This window comes from Pecten maximus, chromosome 3 (assembly GCF_902652985.1).
Source record: "Pecten maximus chromosome 3, xPecMax1.1, whole genome shotgun sequence".
Classification (NCBI taxonomy): domain Eukaryota; kingdom Metazoa; phylum Mollusca; class Bivalvia; order Pectinida; family Pectinidae; genus Pecten; species Pecten maximus.
Genome location: NC_047017.1, coordinates 24,423,233 through 24,439,957, shown reverse-complemented (window position 1 = coordinate 24,439,957; position 16,725 = coordinate 24,423,233). Strand labels below are relative to the sequence as shown.

At 38.3% G+C, this 16,725-nt stretch overlaps 1 protein-coding gene and 1 long non-coding RNA gene across 2 annotated transcripts in view; one reads left to right on the top strand and one right to left on the bottom strand.

Moving 5' to 3' along the window:
• The window catches only part of LOC117323663 (anaphase-promoting complex subunit 1-like), a 34,784-nt gene that overhangs the window by 3,963 nt on the left and 14,096 nt on the right, over window positions 1–16,725 (top strand). Inside the window, exons 7-32 of the mRNA XM_033878994.1 lie at window positions 59–138; window positions 856–1,001; window positions 1,269–1,507; window positions 2,338–2,553; window positions 3,052–3,150; window positions 3,330–3,420; window positions 3,818–3,883; window positions 4,295–4,444; window positions 4,929–5,048; window positions 5,187–5,247; window positions 5,714–5,901; window positions 6,232–6,306; window positions 6,646–6,837; window positions 7,134–7,204; window positions 7,561–7,652; window positions 9,020–9,168; window positions 9,449–9,527; window positions 10,042–10,158; window positions 10,724–10,846; window positions 11,135–11,274; window positions 12,017–12,123; window positions 14,049–14,126; window positions 14,325–14,414; window positions 14,597–14,843; window positions 15,200–15,249; window positions 15,612–15,796. Coding sequence (XP_033734885.1) covers window positions 59–138; window positions 856–1,001; window positions 1,269–1,507; window positions 2,338–2,553; window positions 3,052–3,150; window positions 3,330–3,420; window positions 3,818–3,883; window positions 4,295–4,444; window positions 4,929–5,048; window positions 5,187–5,247; window positions 5,714–5,901; window positions 6,232–6,306; window positions 6,646–6,837; window positions 7,134–7,204; window positions 7,561–7,652; window positions 9,020–9,168; window positions 9,449–9,527; window positions 10,042–10,158; window positions 10,724–10,846; window positions 11,135–11,274; window positions 12,017–12,123; window positions 14,049–14,126; window positions 14,325–14,414; window positions 14,597–14,843; window positions 15,200–15,249; window positions 15,612–15,796 — 3,251 coding nt within the window. The remainder of the gene's footprint in view (window positions 1–58; window positions 139–855; window positions 1,002–1,268; window positions 1,508–2,337; window positions 2,554–3,051; window positions 3,151–3,329; window positions 3,421–3,817; window positions 3,884–4,294; window positions 4,445–4,928; window positions 5,049–5,186; window positions 5,248–5,713; window positions 5,902–6,231; window positions 6,307–6,645; window positions 6,838–7,133; window positions 7,205–7,560; window positions 7,653–9,019; window positions 9,169–9,448; window positions 9,528–10,041; window positions 10,159–10,723; window positions 10,847–11,134; window positions 11,275–12,016; window positions 12,124–14,048; window positions 14,127–14,324; window positions 14,415–14,596; window positions 14,844–15,199; window positions 15,250–15,611; window positions 15,797–16,725) is intronic.
• Window positions 5,805–6,733, bottom strand: LOC117323664. The gene is made up of 3 exons (XR_004531791.1): window positions 6,633–6,733; window positions 6,214–6,337; window positions 5,805–5,913 (listed from the first exon to the last, which is right to left on the bottom strand). It is a non-coding gene; the product is annotated as an uncharacterized LOC117323664 (long non-coding RNA).

Genomic DNA, 16,725 nt, shown 5'->3' with positions numbered 1-16,725 from the left:
TTAACTTTTTAATGAAATTTCTCCAAATGATTTCTTCCTTTGTATTTGTGTTTTTTAGGAATTCCCCCAGTCAGACAACAGTTTTCAGCATGTTACACCCATTAGACGAGGTCGCTCCTGTCATTACAAAAACATCAAGTAAGTTCTGCGTATAGTAGCACCCATTCTATCACCATAATCACCAGGTTTAATACGAAATTCAGAAAACAGATATAGACTAGTGTTTAATTTGAAGTTCTGTGATTAAATCATTTTGTATTGTATTGAGGTGTAAGAGACATAAGGTCTGATACTAAATAGGGTACACTATTTAATGACAAAAAAAGGTGGTATATTCAGTGATGAATATAGTGAATTCGATGATGGATCAGTGCAGTGGCCTTAATTTTAATTCCCAATTAATTTTAACATGCAATAGCTAAATTTGTACAGAATATAAACATTTACTGCTAAATAAGTTTTATAAAGCCAAACTCAGTGCAGTTGATAACTGAATTTTAGGCAATATCATTTACAGCAGGTAGATTGAAGAGTTCGTTCCTACACATTTCTGTGTACTTCCAAGAATTTTCCTACAATAGAACCTGGGTCCATTAGATGAATATGAATTTGTTTGAATTTTACTTTCCTCTGTTTCCCCAATTTCACATCTTGTCCTGTAAAATATTCACAGTTCAATGGATCCTGGGCCCAGATGAAAAATTGTAGGAAAATCCCTGACCTCATTGATAAGTTACAGCTAAAAGATCATGTAAGAACTATGACTCTTCTATCAAGTCTTCTGGATAGATGTTCATCCCTACATAACATAGGCCAACTTGTGCATGTATGTATTCATCTCACTATTCATTCTAGGTTCTGGTGGGTGTCCAAAGATTTCATATTTGACAGACAACACACAACATATCATCTTCACTAGTGTGGAACCTTCGCTGGTGTTTACTTATGACACAATGGTCGGGGTCCACTCAGCCTGGCGGGTCCGGAAGGCCAGGCTAGATGTAAGCTGTAAACACCATTTTCCTTTTCATAATGACTACAAATTTGTACTGCATTCAATATCAAGATATATATATATATAATATATACTGCAGAGGAGTCGGAATTCAACTAAGGGTGCTGATTGTTACACTGAGAGGGAGGGGGGGGGGCAATAAATATTACATTTTCATGGGAAACAAACAAAAAATGGAGGTGTTTTAATTTGATATGACTTGTTAAATATAAGCCTGTTTACAGTAGATTGTATGATCCTTTATTACCTGTAGGAGTGTAATACAGTGTGTGGTTTGCTGGAGAATAGTTTCTACCATCCTGGTGCCATGGCAACACCTATGGGAATGAACCAGTCCAGCTCCAGCCACTCGCGTTTTATTGGTAGTCTGTCAGCCCAGTCTCCGAGCATTTCCCCCATGAGGAGCTTCTCTGGACGAGTTAGCTCCCCTGGTATTGTTCCTGGCCGATCACAGAGCCTCAGCCCTGCTGTCGGCAGTATGGCTGCTGTTAGGTATACAAACTTCATGTGGAATGTTAAAATCAAATTTATCAAATCTATTCGTTAATGAATGGATAATTTCACAAACATAAAATTATCATCAATAGATATACTTTTATATTTGTGTGGGTCATTCCCTTAGATTTGTTAACTTCTATGGGTTCCAATTTTGTGAGTCTATCACTGCATTATCTGTTGTTCTGTCATAAAGTGGTTTTTGAGTAAACAGTATTACCCTTTATGCCTATGTCCAGTTGGTTTGTGTTAGGTCAGTTATGAATTATACAAAGGGAGTATGTGTTATGTTTTTGTGCCGCCTGTTGACAAACGAGGGGGGACCTTGAGAAGCTATTTTTAAGGAGTAAACACACTATTTCGGCGATTCATTCTGTGTCTATTTTCTTGCAGTGTGTAGCTATTGGAAACAAAAGAAGAGCCACAATGACCTTTCATTACACTGTTTGTGATCACTCTTGTAGTCCTGTATATTGACAAATTTTAATGAGACTTCAAATGTGTTTGCATTGGAAAAGTTTATTATCGGTCAAGGTCATTTGCCAAAAATAACATTTGTATTTGTTGTCATCATGCTAGTGGTTTTATTTACTGACAGATTTGATAAAATTCCACTTAGCATTTTTTGCATAATTTCAAATATCAGCATTATTGGTTGTTCCCTTCTTACATTATTCTTACTTTAATACCAGGGGTATTTTTGTGTAGCAGGGAGGTTGGGGTGTGAGCCTTGCTAATTTTTCTCTAGTTTACAACTAAATGTTGAGCTTTAATCCATTTTTAGCATTTTCATATTTCTAAATGCTAGAGGTAACTTTCTATTTTAGCCGTTCCCAGTCTCCAGCCATGGGACTCAATTCCATGCACCGTTTGCTGTCCCCTTCACCCAGTGTGACACGTAGCCCTGGAAACTACTTCCGCACTCCACCTGTGGGATCTCACAATGTGTCGCTCATTAATGAGAGCTACACAGATTGGGTTGAGCCCCTCAAGCCTGAGGTGTGCTTCGAGCACCTGTGGACAGAGCCAGCACCTGCCATTAGGTAAATGATTAGGTGTGCTTCAACCACCTAGGGAAAATGTCCCCATTAAGTGTTGAGATGTAAACATAATCTGCCTCTACTATAATCTATCTATGAAATCTTATGGCAAGAGTGAATCCAGTTTGATTAAGCTGTTTACCTGTCTCGGTATAAGAAGCCTCCCCTTTTTGTTTACAAGTTCATTTTACTTATTTGAATATAGTCTAAAAGCATGTTTTCATTAAGTGTATTGATTAACTTGGATGTATTTTTAGAAACAATAAGTACTGTAAAGTTTTCACATTTCACATGGCTTATATATAATGCAGTTGGCCTAGTCGATCTTAGTTTGAATGCATTAACTTGCATCCACACTGTAAAAATTCTGCAGAAGCAGGTCAATACATTGGTTTGTGCATATTGATAGTCACTGGGTATTTATTTTTGTGCTATTTCATGACTGTGAATTAAACAAAATTAAATCACCCACAAATATTACAGTAGTTATTTATGTTACAGAGATGGGTCTCTAGGGAAGTCATCCAAAGCCTTCCTGACACGTGATCTGTGTGGACAGCAGTACCTGTGTTATGTGATATCTTATAGACAACAGCTGCGGTAAGTATACTCTGAAGTTATTTGAAGAAAATACTGCTGTTAAATACTTAACTAGATTATAGACCTGCTATGAACTTCACACTATTCAATGAATTGAAAAATTGCAGTTCATTTTCATATAAAACCATACCTATTTGATAATTGAAAATTAACTGAATAGTTTCTGTACCAATTTCCAGGTGTGTGAAATTTGAGGAGAGCAATGATCTGAGTCAGCTGATCTTCGGGACGGTGGCAGTCATACCTGCCAAGGATGCCGTCCCTATTGAGGTAACAACCAGCTTGATAAAGTTTGTACTACAATGTTATAAGATATAGTTTTTAATAGCTGATCTTTGGGAAGACAGCATTCATACCACCAAAGATGCCTCCCCAGTTAATGTAATTGGTAGCTAGATCAGGATTACATCATAATAAATAACAGTTCAATGAAAGGATCAAATTTTAGATACAGTTCATTGTGATCATTAGTTGTCATGTCTTCATATATTTTTCCATGTTGTAATATTTAAAGCTGCTCTTATCAAGATTCTTGAATCTTATTCTTGAATTTTAACACAGACAAAAGCTCAAACATGACCAGTGAATTGTGTTTGGAGCTTGTGGACATGTTCCAGTATGATTTGGTATGTTGGTAAAGCTATGTGAGAGGTGTTGTTTGTTACAGAGCCTGGATCTGTTGGTACTTCTGGACCCTACTGGGGCCCTGTGGGTGTACAGTGGAACCACAAAGGTCAGTCAACCTGTTAAATGTACTATATGTTACCTGAGATAAGCCCATGCTTCATTTTTACCTCCCTTCTATGATATTAAGTTTGTTTCAAGAATTGCTCTTTACGTTTGAGAAAATATCTTATTGGTATTGAATGTAATGTAGTTTTAGAATGGATGTATTGTAGTTTTAGTTTGGAAATCTTAAAAACATTAAAGAGTGTAAAATGAAAAAGAAAGTTATATAAAAATAATAATAATTTCGTTGAAGTTTTCAAATTATTTATGAAGTGTAGTTCTTTACTATGACTGTTAATTTAATGCATACTTAATTAAGTGTCAATAGTTTTCAAATAAGATGGTCATTTAATGTAAAATTCTGTTCCTGTTGTAATTTCCCTTCATCTTTTTGCTGTTGTTTACTTTGTTTCAGATTAATCGTCTTCATGTACCTACCCTTCCACTGGGGTCAAGCTCATTGAGTATGCTACGGACGACCACGCCCATCAACAGTCCCAGCAGAGGTGGCTACTTCACCTCCTCCCGACCACCAAGTGCCATGGAGGCTGGTTTTGATGAGGAGGTAAAAATACATTCTTAACAGGGTCAATACTTTTCATCTTTATAACATCTTAAAGGAAGATTTGTTCCGTGTACTTAATTAGCTATGTCACTTTTTTAACTATTTTGTTAAATTCATTATCAAAATCTGCAGTGTTATACAGATATTGAATACTTAAAGATTATGGCCATTCCAGTAAAATATGTCCTACAGGAGGTCTCCAGAGGAAGGAAGGAAATTTGATAATTCTGTGTATGGTGGGAGGGAGTGCTCAAGAAAATGCACTTTCTGAATTAAATCACTGCCATTGGTGGTCCCTGTTTGACAAACCTGAACTTTTTATGCTGGTTAGATATTTCCTGGATTAGCTTTTAGAAAATTCACTATATAATTTCATCTAGGAAATCTAAAGTCTTACTCAGTATTGTCATTGACCACGCCTCCACTGTTTATCTAGAGAAGACATTTTTAACAATCCTCAATTCTACTTTCTGTTTGCCTATAGATGACCCAGATGTCCCCTGTACCAACAGAGTTGGAGGACTCCTCACAGTTTGATGAGTTTCCTATGCAGAGCAGTTTCATACAGGGCATAAAGGATAATGTTGGGGCACGATTCACAATTGTAAGTTCTATTAGATAATTTACTTCAGTAATCAGAATGTTTCTTTCCAAATTAATTTTGTCATTCTTATCCACACCTGCATTTGTAAAATACATTCTTTTCTGTATAAGTATTGCAGATGTTTTGTTTGTCCTACAGGAACTGATGAATAACCACCTGTGCAGGACAACCATGCCCTCCATTACATCTTCACCGGGAAGTAAGTTGCTGTCGCAGTTTAACATTCTTGATGTATGGTTAAGTATCTCTCACTGTATTTGTACCCTGCTTTATAAAGTAGGATGTCTACAGTATTAACTGTCTGTTTCCGGAACTTATCAATTCAGTAAAGAATGATATATACACCATAAGGTCGATCAGTGTGTCATAACAGCATTAGGCCATCATGACCTCTTGCAGATAATGACAAAGTTATTAATAATCAAATGTAATGATGCTTAGGACCTAAGTTGATTGGCAGTGATTTTAGAATCTATGACATTTTGCTTTCTGTCGAGCCTTGGCACAGTCTTTCAAGGAGGCCTATACTAACATCCACAGGTCCATCAGGGAGCGTTACATTTAAAAAATTGATAAACCTGTTTTTCTGCATAATTGAAATGGTCAATGGGACATCTATATACGTGTAATTGCGAACTCCAATGTTTGGTTTCTTTTGTCTACAGTTGAGATGTGTCTGCAGGCCTTGAAGCACATGCTTCCCAAAGACCTGGCCATTTCCATATTAGGGAAATGGTACACAGCCAGAAATACACCTGGGGGACTTGGCAACCAATCAGAATGGAGTTTATTTTCAAAGTGTTTACTGAGCATGATGGGATATGACACCACCCGACTAGCCCTCACTAACCAGGTAATGCTGATGCTGAAAAAGAAATTGGTTAATTAGAACAGACACCTGTTTTTAATGGTTTTAGATTTGGCAATTACATTCGCGATATATATAAACCTAAGCTTTATTTATTTTACAACAATTGTAAAACATGTTTTATAAACTTATTGATCACTCTAGTTGGTCCTATGTACAAGGGGGTCTTACTGAGCAAAATATGACTTTGTTACTACAGTGGCACCTGACCAACTCACTTGTCCAATGTACAGGTTGAGTATAATGATGTATTGATATTGATGAGATCTTTAGAACACAGAAACATTGTAGACTTACCTCCACTGTCTGTTTCAGCATGAGATGGACACATCAATGTCTCCCGTTGTGGCAGTCAAGAGGCCAAAACAGTCTGACCAGGGGTCCGAAGATGTATGTAGCAAAACTTCTGTCCAGTTTCAATCTCTGTGTAAATCATTAGAAAGATATTTTTCTCTTGTTTTAGGCTAAGTTCGTAAACCATCAAAGTATTGCATATGTCAAATATGGCTATTTGACTTAATTTTTGAAATTGACTGCATTCTAAGCATAATTAAAAATAACTAATCAGGATTGGATATTAAACAATAGAAAGGAAGTCATTCATTTCTTATAATCTTGACAATGATGTAATATAATAAGATTTATTTAGAGTTAGTCACATTGCCGAAGTTTGTGTAAACATCTATAAAACATGATCTTGACCATTGATTACTTACTGTGAATGTACAGGACTGGGAAGGCCTGCTGTCTTCATCCCACCACCTGTACACTACCCAGTGTATGGACCCAGTCCTGGGCTTGGCCCCCTGTACGTCTATCCCTGATGCCACGTCCTACTCTAAGCCCTGTGCCATCAACACCAGTGCCACTCTGTTCCCTCACATACCAGCTGTCCTGATGGGACTGCATCTTATCTACGAGGTAAATATCTACAAGCACATTTTGATAGGAAATTTGTGAAATTATTGACATTTGACTTTATAACAATCATTTAATTATTAATCATTCACAAGAAATGGCCATAACCTTTCCCCCAGATATGACAAAAATTCACAGAAAATGGCCATATGTTTTCCCCCAGAGATAACAAAAATGTTATAGACCAAGACTGTATAGATGAGTTTCAGGGTTCAGACCCTGAATTTATTCTCCTGTAAGTTAATGGACCATTTTATATTGTATCTCGATTCCATTTTTACTTTCCTTGTTATTAACAGGAGATGAAGCTAAACACACTGCTAATGGAGGATGTAGAGAAACTTGTTCCCCTCCTGTACCAGATAGCTAGGTATGTGAGTTTTACTGAGGAAAATGTGATTCTTGTTTATAGAACACAGTACTCTAGGTACAGAATGATTTACCAATCACACCGACCGATACATAGATAATTAACCCAATCACATCTACCGATACATAGATAATAAACCCAATCACACCTACCGATGCATAGATAATTAACCCAGTCACACATGCCGATACATAGATAATTAACCCAATCACACCTGCAGATATATCGATAATTAACCCAATCACACCTGCAGATATATTGATAATTAACGCAATCACACATGCTGATACATAGATAATTAACCCAATCACACCTGCCAATACATAAATAACTCAGTAGTTTCTACATTGTTTCAGTGACTTAAAGTGCACCAACTACACAGATTATTACTGTAGGGACTTCCAGCACCTGTTTGATGCTGTAGACGAAGTTAGCCAGGTTACTGAAGGTAAGATTATTATCATCCATGGTTTGTCTTCTCCATGCAGTAGAGATGTTATTATTGAAAAGAATATAAATGTTCCTCTCTTCTTCCAACAAAGGCAAACAAAGTTTGATAAAGATTTTTCCAAAACGATTAAAGCTTTGCAATTTATATTATTAGCTGTTACAGTATGTGATGCATTTATTGTCTCAGGTGCAACAGAATCATGTTGCTACACAGGCATTCTTTTTCCGCCAGCAGCATCATTATTTATGTTGAACTCCCAGTTTAAAAATTACAAGTGCTATTCATCACCAAAACTGTTTTAAAGTTATTATATAAGCAAGTGTATCTCAACACATGGTTTCTATTGTGATTTAGCCCATACTTGACAGTTGATTAGGCTTTGTCAATTAATTGTACAATTTCAGAGTTTTCCATTAAGCTGGGAATTGAGCTTAATTTATCTCCAAAAATCATGTGCTGTATTAAACCAAACTTGGAATATACTTACATCTATGCATAGCCATCCTAACACACATATATGGCCATCCTAACATGCATTTAAGGTTCTGAATTTCCTTAACAGTTAACTGTTAATTGGACTTTGTAAAAATGTAGTGTTCAAGTTTTCCGTTTAGTTGAGAATTGAGATTAATTTCTCTCTACACATTTTATCACAACTGAACCTAGATTATACTTAAATCTGTGCATGTCTATCTCAACGCACATTTCAGATTATGAATTTCTTCTACTGCAGTAGTTAAACATTAATTGGACATGCCAGAGATACAATTACAAGTAATTCTAGTCAGTGTTTGGGCTAACATCCACAAACAAAAAATGTACAAAGCTGGGTAGTGCAATCATTAGAAGCAATTTGATTATTTTGGTAGGGGATACAGGTAATATTGTCTTGTAATGAATTTCGTAGGATAACCTTTGTATGATGACGTCCACAAATTTGGCTTGATTAAAAGGATAATGTATTTTGAGACTTCTGTCCATACTTATTAGTCCTTTATTGGTGAAACCTGAGAGACTGCAGGTTTCTCTCCATTCGTCCGTCTTGTACGTACGAATATATAATGCCAAAGTTTGTCAGTGCTCTAGCGGCTTTATTTTGTGAGGGATTTTGATTAAATTTCACACAATGACAAGGACCATAATATTTCTGACAAGTTGGAGTTTCAGGGATTTTTGGTCAAGGTCACTGTTACTAGTTTTAGCAGGGGTTGGTAGGGGACATGTATTTCTTTAGCAATATGCTGTATGCTTATTTATATTATATTTTGGCAGAATATATGACTGAAATTAAGAATATTTAGAAAGAATTGATGAGACTTCTCAGCTTTAAGTCATTGTGATGTGTTATTTGCCTTTGATTACAGATCACCTCCACAAAATGGTTTACCCAGGAGTATTCAGTCAATTTGTGCCCTCGGTATTACAATGGCTCCAGTCCAACTTAAGGGGAGACGATCCAGGTTCACTTCCCTACATACCTGGTGTCTGTAACAACATAAAGAATGTGATATCGGTAAGGCAGAAAATGATGTGTTAATGTTAAAGAATGTGATATCGGTAAGGCAGAAAATGATGTGATAATGTCTTATGAAGAAAATAAATTGAAATATAGAAAATAAAATTTAAAGGAAAATGTGTCCTAAATGATAAATCTTCTTTTTGTTTTCACACTGGTATTACATTTTATTTTTGAAATTGTTAATGATGATGGCCAACTAAAACCTGTAAAAACAACTCATAATAATAAATATACTAGAGTGTTACGGTAAGACCAATTTTGTTATTCCCCACAGCTGTATGCTTTGTTACTGAAGAGGGACCTAACTACAGAGCAGGCCATAGACAAATGTCTACGACGCGTTGCTCCGGCAGGTAAATTGGTTTATAAATAACTGTTAAATAATTTTTATTTACCATCTTTATCTAGTAGTCAATACTTTTTTGATATGCAAGTCCACACACATTTTAACATGGAGGTTATGAATTGACGCTCTGGGATTATTTCAGGATAAAGAGTGTAGATATGATAGGTTTGATTTATAGTTTTTGAAAAGAAAAAAAATATATGTGTAGCATTGCTTTTGTAGAATCAGAATTGTTGGGATTGCATGTTGAATAATTAAAAAAAAAAAATCAAACTCTTTATTTTACAACAATTGCAAAACAAGTTATATCAGCTTATATTAATCACTATAAATGGCCCAGATGGAAGCGCGCAAAGTATCCTGAGTACCCAGGGAAAATCCACATGGGGTAGGTGACCACCTAGGTGAAAGGCAAGTGTGTTACGAATGTACTACCCGACCACTCATACTTATTACGATTACTTTTGTATTAAAGTGACTATATATTGTAGTTACTTACGTTGGACTCTCCTCTGTTACAGGTCACCGAGCACCCACCTGTGATTTATCCATGTCCAGGAGTTTCTCTAGAAGCTTCTCTATATGTGTGCCCAGTGCCAGTGTGCCGGAGAGGATTGTCCTGTATATGACAGAAATCGGTTAGTTATAATATGTCTGGCTGGTCATATCACATATTATAACTATTTATGGTTTCTTTTATTCCCTATTATACATATTTCAAGATAAGACAGTCCGAATTCATCACTGTTTTGGATAGCTCTGGATAAAGGTTAGAAGCGATAGTTTGGTTTAGTCTTGCTTAATGTCCTATCAACAGCTAAGGTCATCAAGCCTTTATCAGTAAAATTAGACATTGACCAAAACATATTTATGTAGTCTTCAGATTAATAGACAGGTTTTTATGAAGATTTATATACTGTATTTATCCACAAATAAACTCCTGCCCACAAATTAGTCCCCTTCCTCAATTTCAAAATAGTAATTTAAAGATAAAGTAGATGAAAAAATAAGCCCTTCTCAACTTTAATATTAAACCTTTATGTATTAATTGGGAGGATGCTTATTTTAGGATAAATATGGTATAGCGAAAAATAATGTTGACTGATTTCTCTCTGAAGTAGACCGGTGAACATTAAAATTTGACATTAGATGTTTGTACACTGTATCACTGTAAGAAATTCCTGTAATATTTGCACCATACAGGTATGACCAATCAGGACCTGGAATACTTACCTGTGGGTATCTCTCTTCCTTTACGGGAAGCCATCTTTCACTGCAGATGTAACGCTCCTTCTGATTGGACAGAACAAGCATACACATTGATAGGTAAGCATGTACTCCTCTATGTAAACAATGTGAAATGTAATGCATCTATTGAATTACCTGACTCGATGAATCATGAAAAATATACGGAGGAAGTCTTCAACTCACATTACTCTTCAAGTCTTCATGAAAAGACCCAGATATTGACAATTCTACTAGGTATTGAAATTATAAAAATTATACTAAATTTGAAAGAGTTTTCATTTCTTAGTATTTTCCAAAAGTACTGCTCTGCTTATGATTGATGTAAATTTTCACAAAGACAGCTTACTTACGGTCCTGTGTTTGTAGGGAGACAAGACCTATCCCAACTACTTGGGATGGAAAACAAGAAGCCTCAGGCTCCCCCTGGAATTTACACCAAACAGCCACACACCCAATCTAAACATTCAAAAGAGGAGGAGGATGGTATGGAACATATGGATGAGGAGGTAATCACTGCTAATCATGTTCAGGAAGAATTCAGCAGATGATAGTCTACATACATAAATCTGCTCAATATCTTTATCCCTTTTCACAATAAATATAAGCATAGACTTCACACAAGTGTGAGGTATACGTGATAATGCTCCAAACAAGATTACCTTTTTGGATGTGTCTTCTGTCTTAATCAGAATCTGTTTAATCCAGACTTGATTCCGTTCTGACAATGATAATAACTGGTACACTCTACAATGTGTAGCCCTCTGGCCAGATTTGGTTACTTCTGGGATGCCAAGTGAAAAATGCATGCAGTATATGTTTAGAGAAAAGATTGATCACTGTTGACAGTGAATTAACTTTACAAAGGAACTTCATGCAAACTTAAAGAATGACTAGCTCTAGCAAATTACAAACCTCAGGGGGATGTGTGTTGTTCATGATGTGTTCTCGGAATAATAACATTCTTTTTTCATGGCTATCTATCTACACCTTCTGCCCCTTCCCTTAAAATGGCCAAAGACATGTAGCATTTTCCCTGTGTGCATCGGTCTATCACCTATTCATCAGACTCCACTTCCATCAATATGGGATAGGGGCATATGCTTAAAAACTTTCTTTAGTTTTTTTATGGAAATTTATCTGAACATAGTGTGATGAACCACAGAATCTGAAAATAAAAAATAGTATTTATTTTATATTTTTCATTTTCTTTCAGTGTTATTGATTTTTACACTAATTGCTGTTTTATAGTTGCTGAGACTGCGGTTCAGTGAGGATCTACGGGTACAGGAGGTGCGAAGGTTGTTACAGTCATCACGGCCAGCTAGGATAGCCCTTGTACAGCGGCCTGAGGTCAGGTGGGTAATCTTCAATGTCCAGCTAGGATAGTCCTACAGCACCCTGACCCTGAGGTTGGGTTGGTTCATCTCCAATGTCCCTTTAGGGTATTCCTTTCCCAGAGCCAGGAGGTCTGGTTGGTAATCTTTAAAGTCTAACTAAGTTACCCTTGTACAATGCCCTGAGTTCAGGTGGGTAATCTCCATTGTCCCTCTTGGGTATTCCTTCTCCAGAGCCTAGAGATCAGTTGGGTCATCTCAAATGTCCTTCTTGTGTATTCTCTGTCCAGAGCCTAGAGGTCAGATGGGTAATCTCCATTGCCCAGCTAGGGTATTCCTTGTCCAGAGCCTAGAGGTCAGATGGGTAATCTCCATTGTCCCTCTTGGGTATTCCTTCTCCAGAGCCTAGAGATCAGTTGGGTCATCTCAAATGTCCTTCTTGTGTATTCTCTGTCCAGAGCCTAGAGTTCAGATGGGTAATCTCCATTGCCCAGCTAGGGCATTCCTTGTCCAGAGCCTAGAGATCAGATGGGTAATCTCATTGCCTAGCTAGGGTATTCCTTGTCCAGAGCCTAGAGTTCAGATGGGTAATCTCCATTGCCCAGCTAGGGTATTCCTTGTCCAGACGTAGAGGTCAGGTGGGTAATCTCTATTGCCCAGCTAGGGTATTCCTTGTCCAGAGCCTAGAGATCAGATGGGTAATCTCCATTGCCCAGCTAGGGTATTCCTTGTCCAGAGCCTAGAGGTCAGGTGGGTAATCTCATTGCCCGGCTAGGGTATTCCTTGTCCAGAGCCTAGAGGTCAGATGGGTAATCTCCATTGCCCAGCTAGGGTATTCCTTGTCCAGAGCCTAGAGGTCAGATGGGTAATCTCCATTGCCCAGCTAGGGTATTCCTTGTCCAGAGCCTAGAGGTCAGGTGGGTAATCTCATTGCCCTGCTAGGGTTTTCCTTGTCCAGAGCCTAGAGGTCAGATGGGTAATCTCCATTGCCCAGCTAGGGTATTCCTTGTCCAGAGCCTAGAGGTCAGATGGGTAATCTCCATTGCCCAGCTAGGGTATTCCTTATCCAGAGCCTAGAGGTCAGATGGGTAATCTCCATTGTCCAGCTAGGGTATTCCTTGTCCAGAGCCTAGAGATCAGGTCAGTAATCTCCATTGTCCAGCTAGAGTATTCCTTGTCCAGAGCCTAGAGGTCAAGTGGGTAATCTCCATTGCCCAGCTAGGGTATTCCTTGTTTAAGGCCTAGAGGTCAAGTGGGTAATCTCTATTGCCCAGCTAGGGTATTCCTTGTCCAGAGCCTAGAGATCAGGTCAGTAATCTCCATTGTCCAGCTAGAGTATTCCTTGTCCAGAGCCTAGAGGTCAAGTGGGTAATCTCCATTGCCCAGCTAGAGTATTCCTTGTCCAGAGCCTAGAGATCAGATGAGTAATCTCCATAGCCCAGCTAGAGTATTCCTTGTCCAGAGCCTAGAGGTCAAGTGGGTAATCTCCATAGCCCAGCTAGAGTATTCCTTGTCCAGAGCCTAGAGGTCAGGTGGGTAATCTCTATTGCCCAGCTAGGGTATTCCTTGTCCTGAGCCTAGAGGTCAGGTGGGTAATCTCTATTGCCCAGCTAGGGTATTCCTTGTCCTGAGCCTGGAGGTGAAGCATATGCTCTCTGCAAGTATCACTTGCATCTAGAATAGTTCTTGTTCAGTGCCCACACTCTAGTTGGTACCCGCCATTGAGCTACTTAAATAGTTCTTTAAGGCTTACTGAAAAAAAACTTGAATTTGATGCACTGAAAACTGTATGAACCTTGAAGGGTCAATTGTCACATGTGACCATAGTGACTTCCATTTTCTAATCAAGGACAGGTCGAGGGAGAATACCTCTGATCCCAGGATAGCTTTTAAATGTTAAAGCCTGAATCATTAATTAAATTGATATTTTTTTTATTTCATTGCAGTGATCACGATTTCATAGAGGAACAAGAAAAACATCTGTATTCCATATGTATAAGGACCATGGCCCTTCCTGTCGGCAGGTAATATATGTACAAAGGTTTTTTTAGTGTGATCCAAAAAGCAAGTGAAATTAAGATAAAATATAACATTCACAGCATTAAACTTATATGCACATTTCAAATTATTCTTTATCAGATATGTTTACCTGCATAGCTACTCTGTAGATTCCTGTTGGTAGAAGATGACATTAAACATATAAAAACTTGATTTTATTTCAGAGGAATGTTTACCTTATCAACATACCATCCCCTACCTACAGAGGCAATCCCAATCCCAAAACTTTGTCTGACAGGCAAAGCACCACCCAGGTATGTCATATGTTTGTAATCAACAGTGTGCTCAGCCATTAATACTATATAATATGCAGAAAAAAGTTATTGCATAAAAAATCTAGTTTGACTTGTCACTGGTTTCTCATTGACTAGGATCCTGTGTACCCAAGATGTTTTATATACTGGCACATTTTGTAATAAAAAAATGTAATTTTCAGAAATGCGACTGTAGACCTCACTCATATTGACACTCCAGCCAATATGTCGGCTTGGCCTCAATTTCACAACGGTGTGGCAGCAGGACTGCGGATAGCCAACTCCTCACAGGTCGACACCACTTGGATCATCTACAACAAGCCTAAAAGTAATGAATTCACCAACGAGTATGCTGGCTTCCTCATGGCGCTGGGTCTGAATGGTCACCTCAACCTTAATACTCTCAACATCCACGATTACCTCAGTAAGGTAGGCTGAATACACATCATAGAAAGGCTCAATAGTTTAACACTATGGATGTGGGAACTTTGGCATTGCATTGATTCTTTTATAACCATCCTTCTTTGAAAAGAAAAGAAAGAATAGCCTACAATTCAGGGTCAAAATTGAATTTAGAAAATTTTGTTGCAAGTGATATTATTATGTTACAATTCAATGATGAATAAATTATACTTGCCATTTTGTGAATGTCCATCATATAGACCAACTGGTATAGTTGTATAACAAATATAATGGTAGAACTGAAGACACTATATGTATGAGGTAAACACAGTGACAAGTAAATGTTTGTAACCTGTGCGTGATTGTTGTATTGTATTTGACAGGGCCATGAGATGATTACTGTAGGACTTCTTTTAGGAATGGCTGCAGCAAAGTAAGTGTTACTCATTAAACCACTAGGCCAGTGGAATGTAATTTTAGGGAATTCTGAATCCATTGAGTTCAAATAAACTTTGTATATACATGTATATGTATCTGAAATGCAGCACATTCCATTTGATATTTTATAGCTGCAAAATATATTCAGTTGACAAATTATCAATTCAGGTGATTTATTTATGAAGTTAACTATTATTTTCACTATTTCTCAAAATATAAATAATTCCTGCTGCACCACTTCGTCCATCTTGAGCAGTCTTCAGTCAGCGACGGATGTTACGTTGTGATTGTGGGCATTATAACTGTTGTTATATGAAGTATGTCAATTTTGGTAAAAAAAGATTATGTTTAATACAGGCGAGGTACAATGGACTTGGCCACGATGAAGTTACTAAGTATCCATGTACCAGCTCTACTACCTCCAACCTCTACTGAGCTTAACGTTCCTCACAACGTACAGGTAGCTGGAGTACTGGGAGTGGGGCTCGTGTACCAGGGTACAGCCCACAGACACACTGCAGAGGTTCTATTGTCAGAGATAGGTAAGAAGGGGAGTACTGGGAGTGGGGCTCGTGTACCAGGGTACAGCCCACAGACACACTGCAGAGGTTCTATTGTCAGAGATAGGTAAGAAGGGGAGTATAGGGAGTGGGGCTCGTGTACCAGGGTACAGCCCACAGACACACTGCAGAGGTTCTATTGTCAGAGATAGGTAAGAAGGGGAGTATAGGGAGTGGGGCTCGTGTACCAGGGTACAGCCCACAGACACACTGCAGAGGTTCTATTTTCAGAAATAGGTAAGAAGGGGAGTATAGGGAGTGGGGCTCGTGTACCAGGGTACAGCCCACAGACACTGCAGAGGTTCTATTGTCAGATAGGTAAGAAGGGGAGTATAGGGAGTGGGACTCGTGTACCAGGGTACAGCCCACAGACACACTGCAGAGGTTCTATTTTCAGAGATAGGTAAGAAGGGGGAGTATGGTGAAGGGCGATTGTGTACCAGAGTACCACTCATATACACACAGGGGAGGTTATATTGTCAGTGTTAGGTAAGAAGAGGAGTATGGGGAAGGGGGATTGGTCGTGTACCAGAGTACCACTCAAATACCCACAGGGGAGGTTATACTGTCAGTGTTAGGTAAGAAGGGGAGTATGGGGAAGGGGGATTGATTGTGTACCACTCAAATACACACACGGGAGGTTATACTGTCAGAAATAGGTTAGGAGGAGTATGGGGAAGGGTTCGAAGCTCGTGTAACAGAGTGCAGCCATCAGAAGTACAGTGAAGGTTCTACTCTCAGAGAATTGTGGGTGCGAGGAAGGGACTATAGATAAGTAAGGAGGAGTATTGTGGGTGCGGGGAGGGGGTTAGAGATAGGTAGGGTGGAGTATTGTGGGTGCGGGGAGGGGGTTAGAGATAGGTAAGGAGGTGTATTGTGGGTATTGGGAGGGGGCTATAGATAAGTAAGGA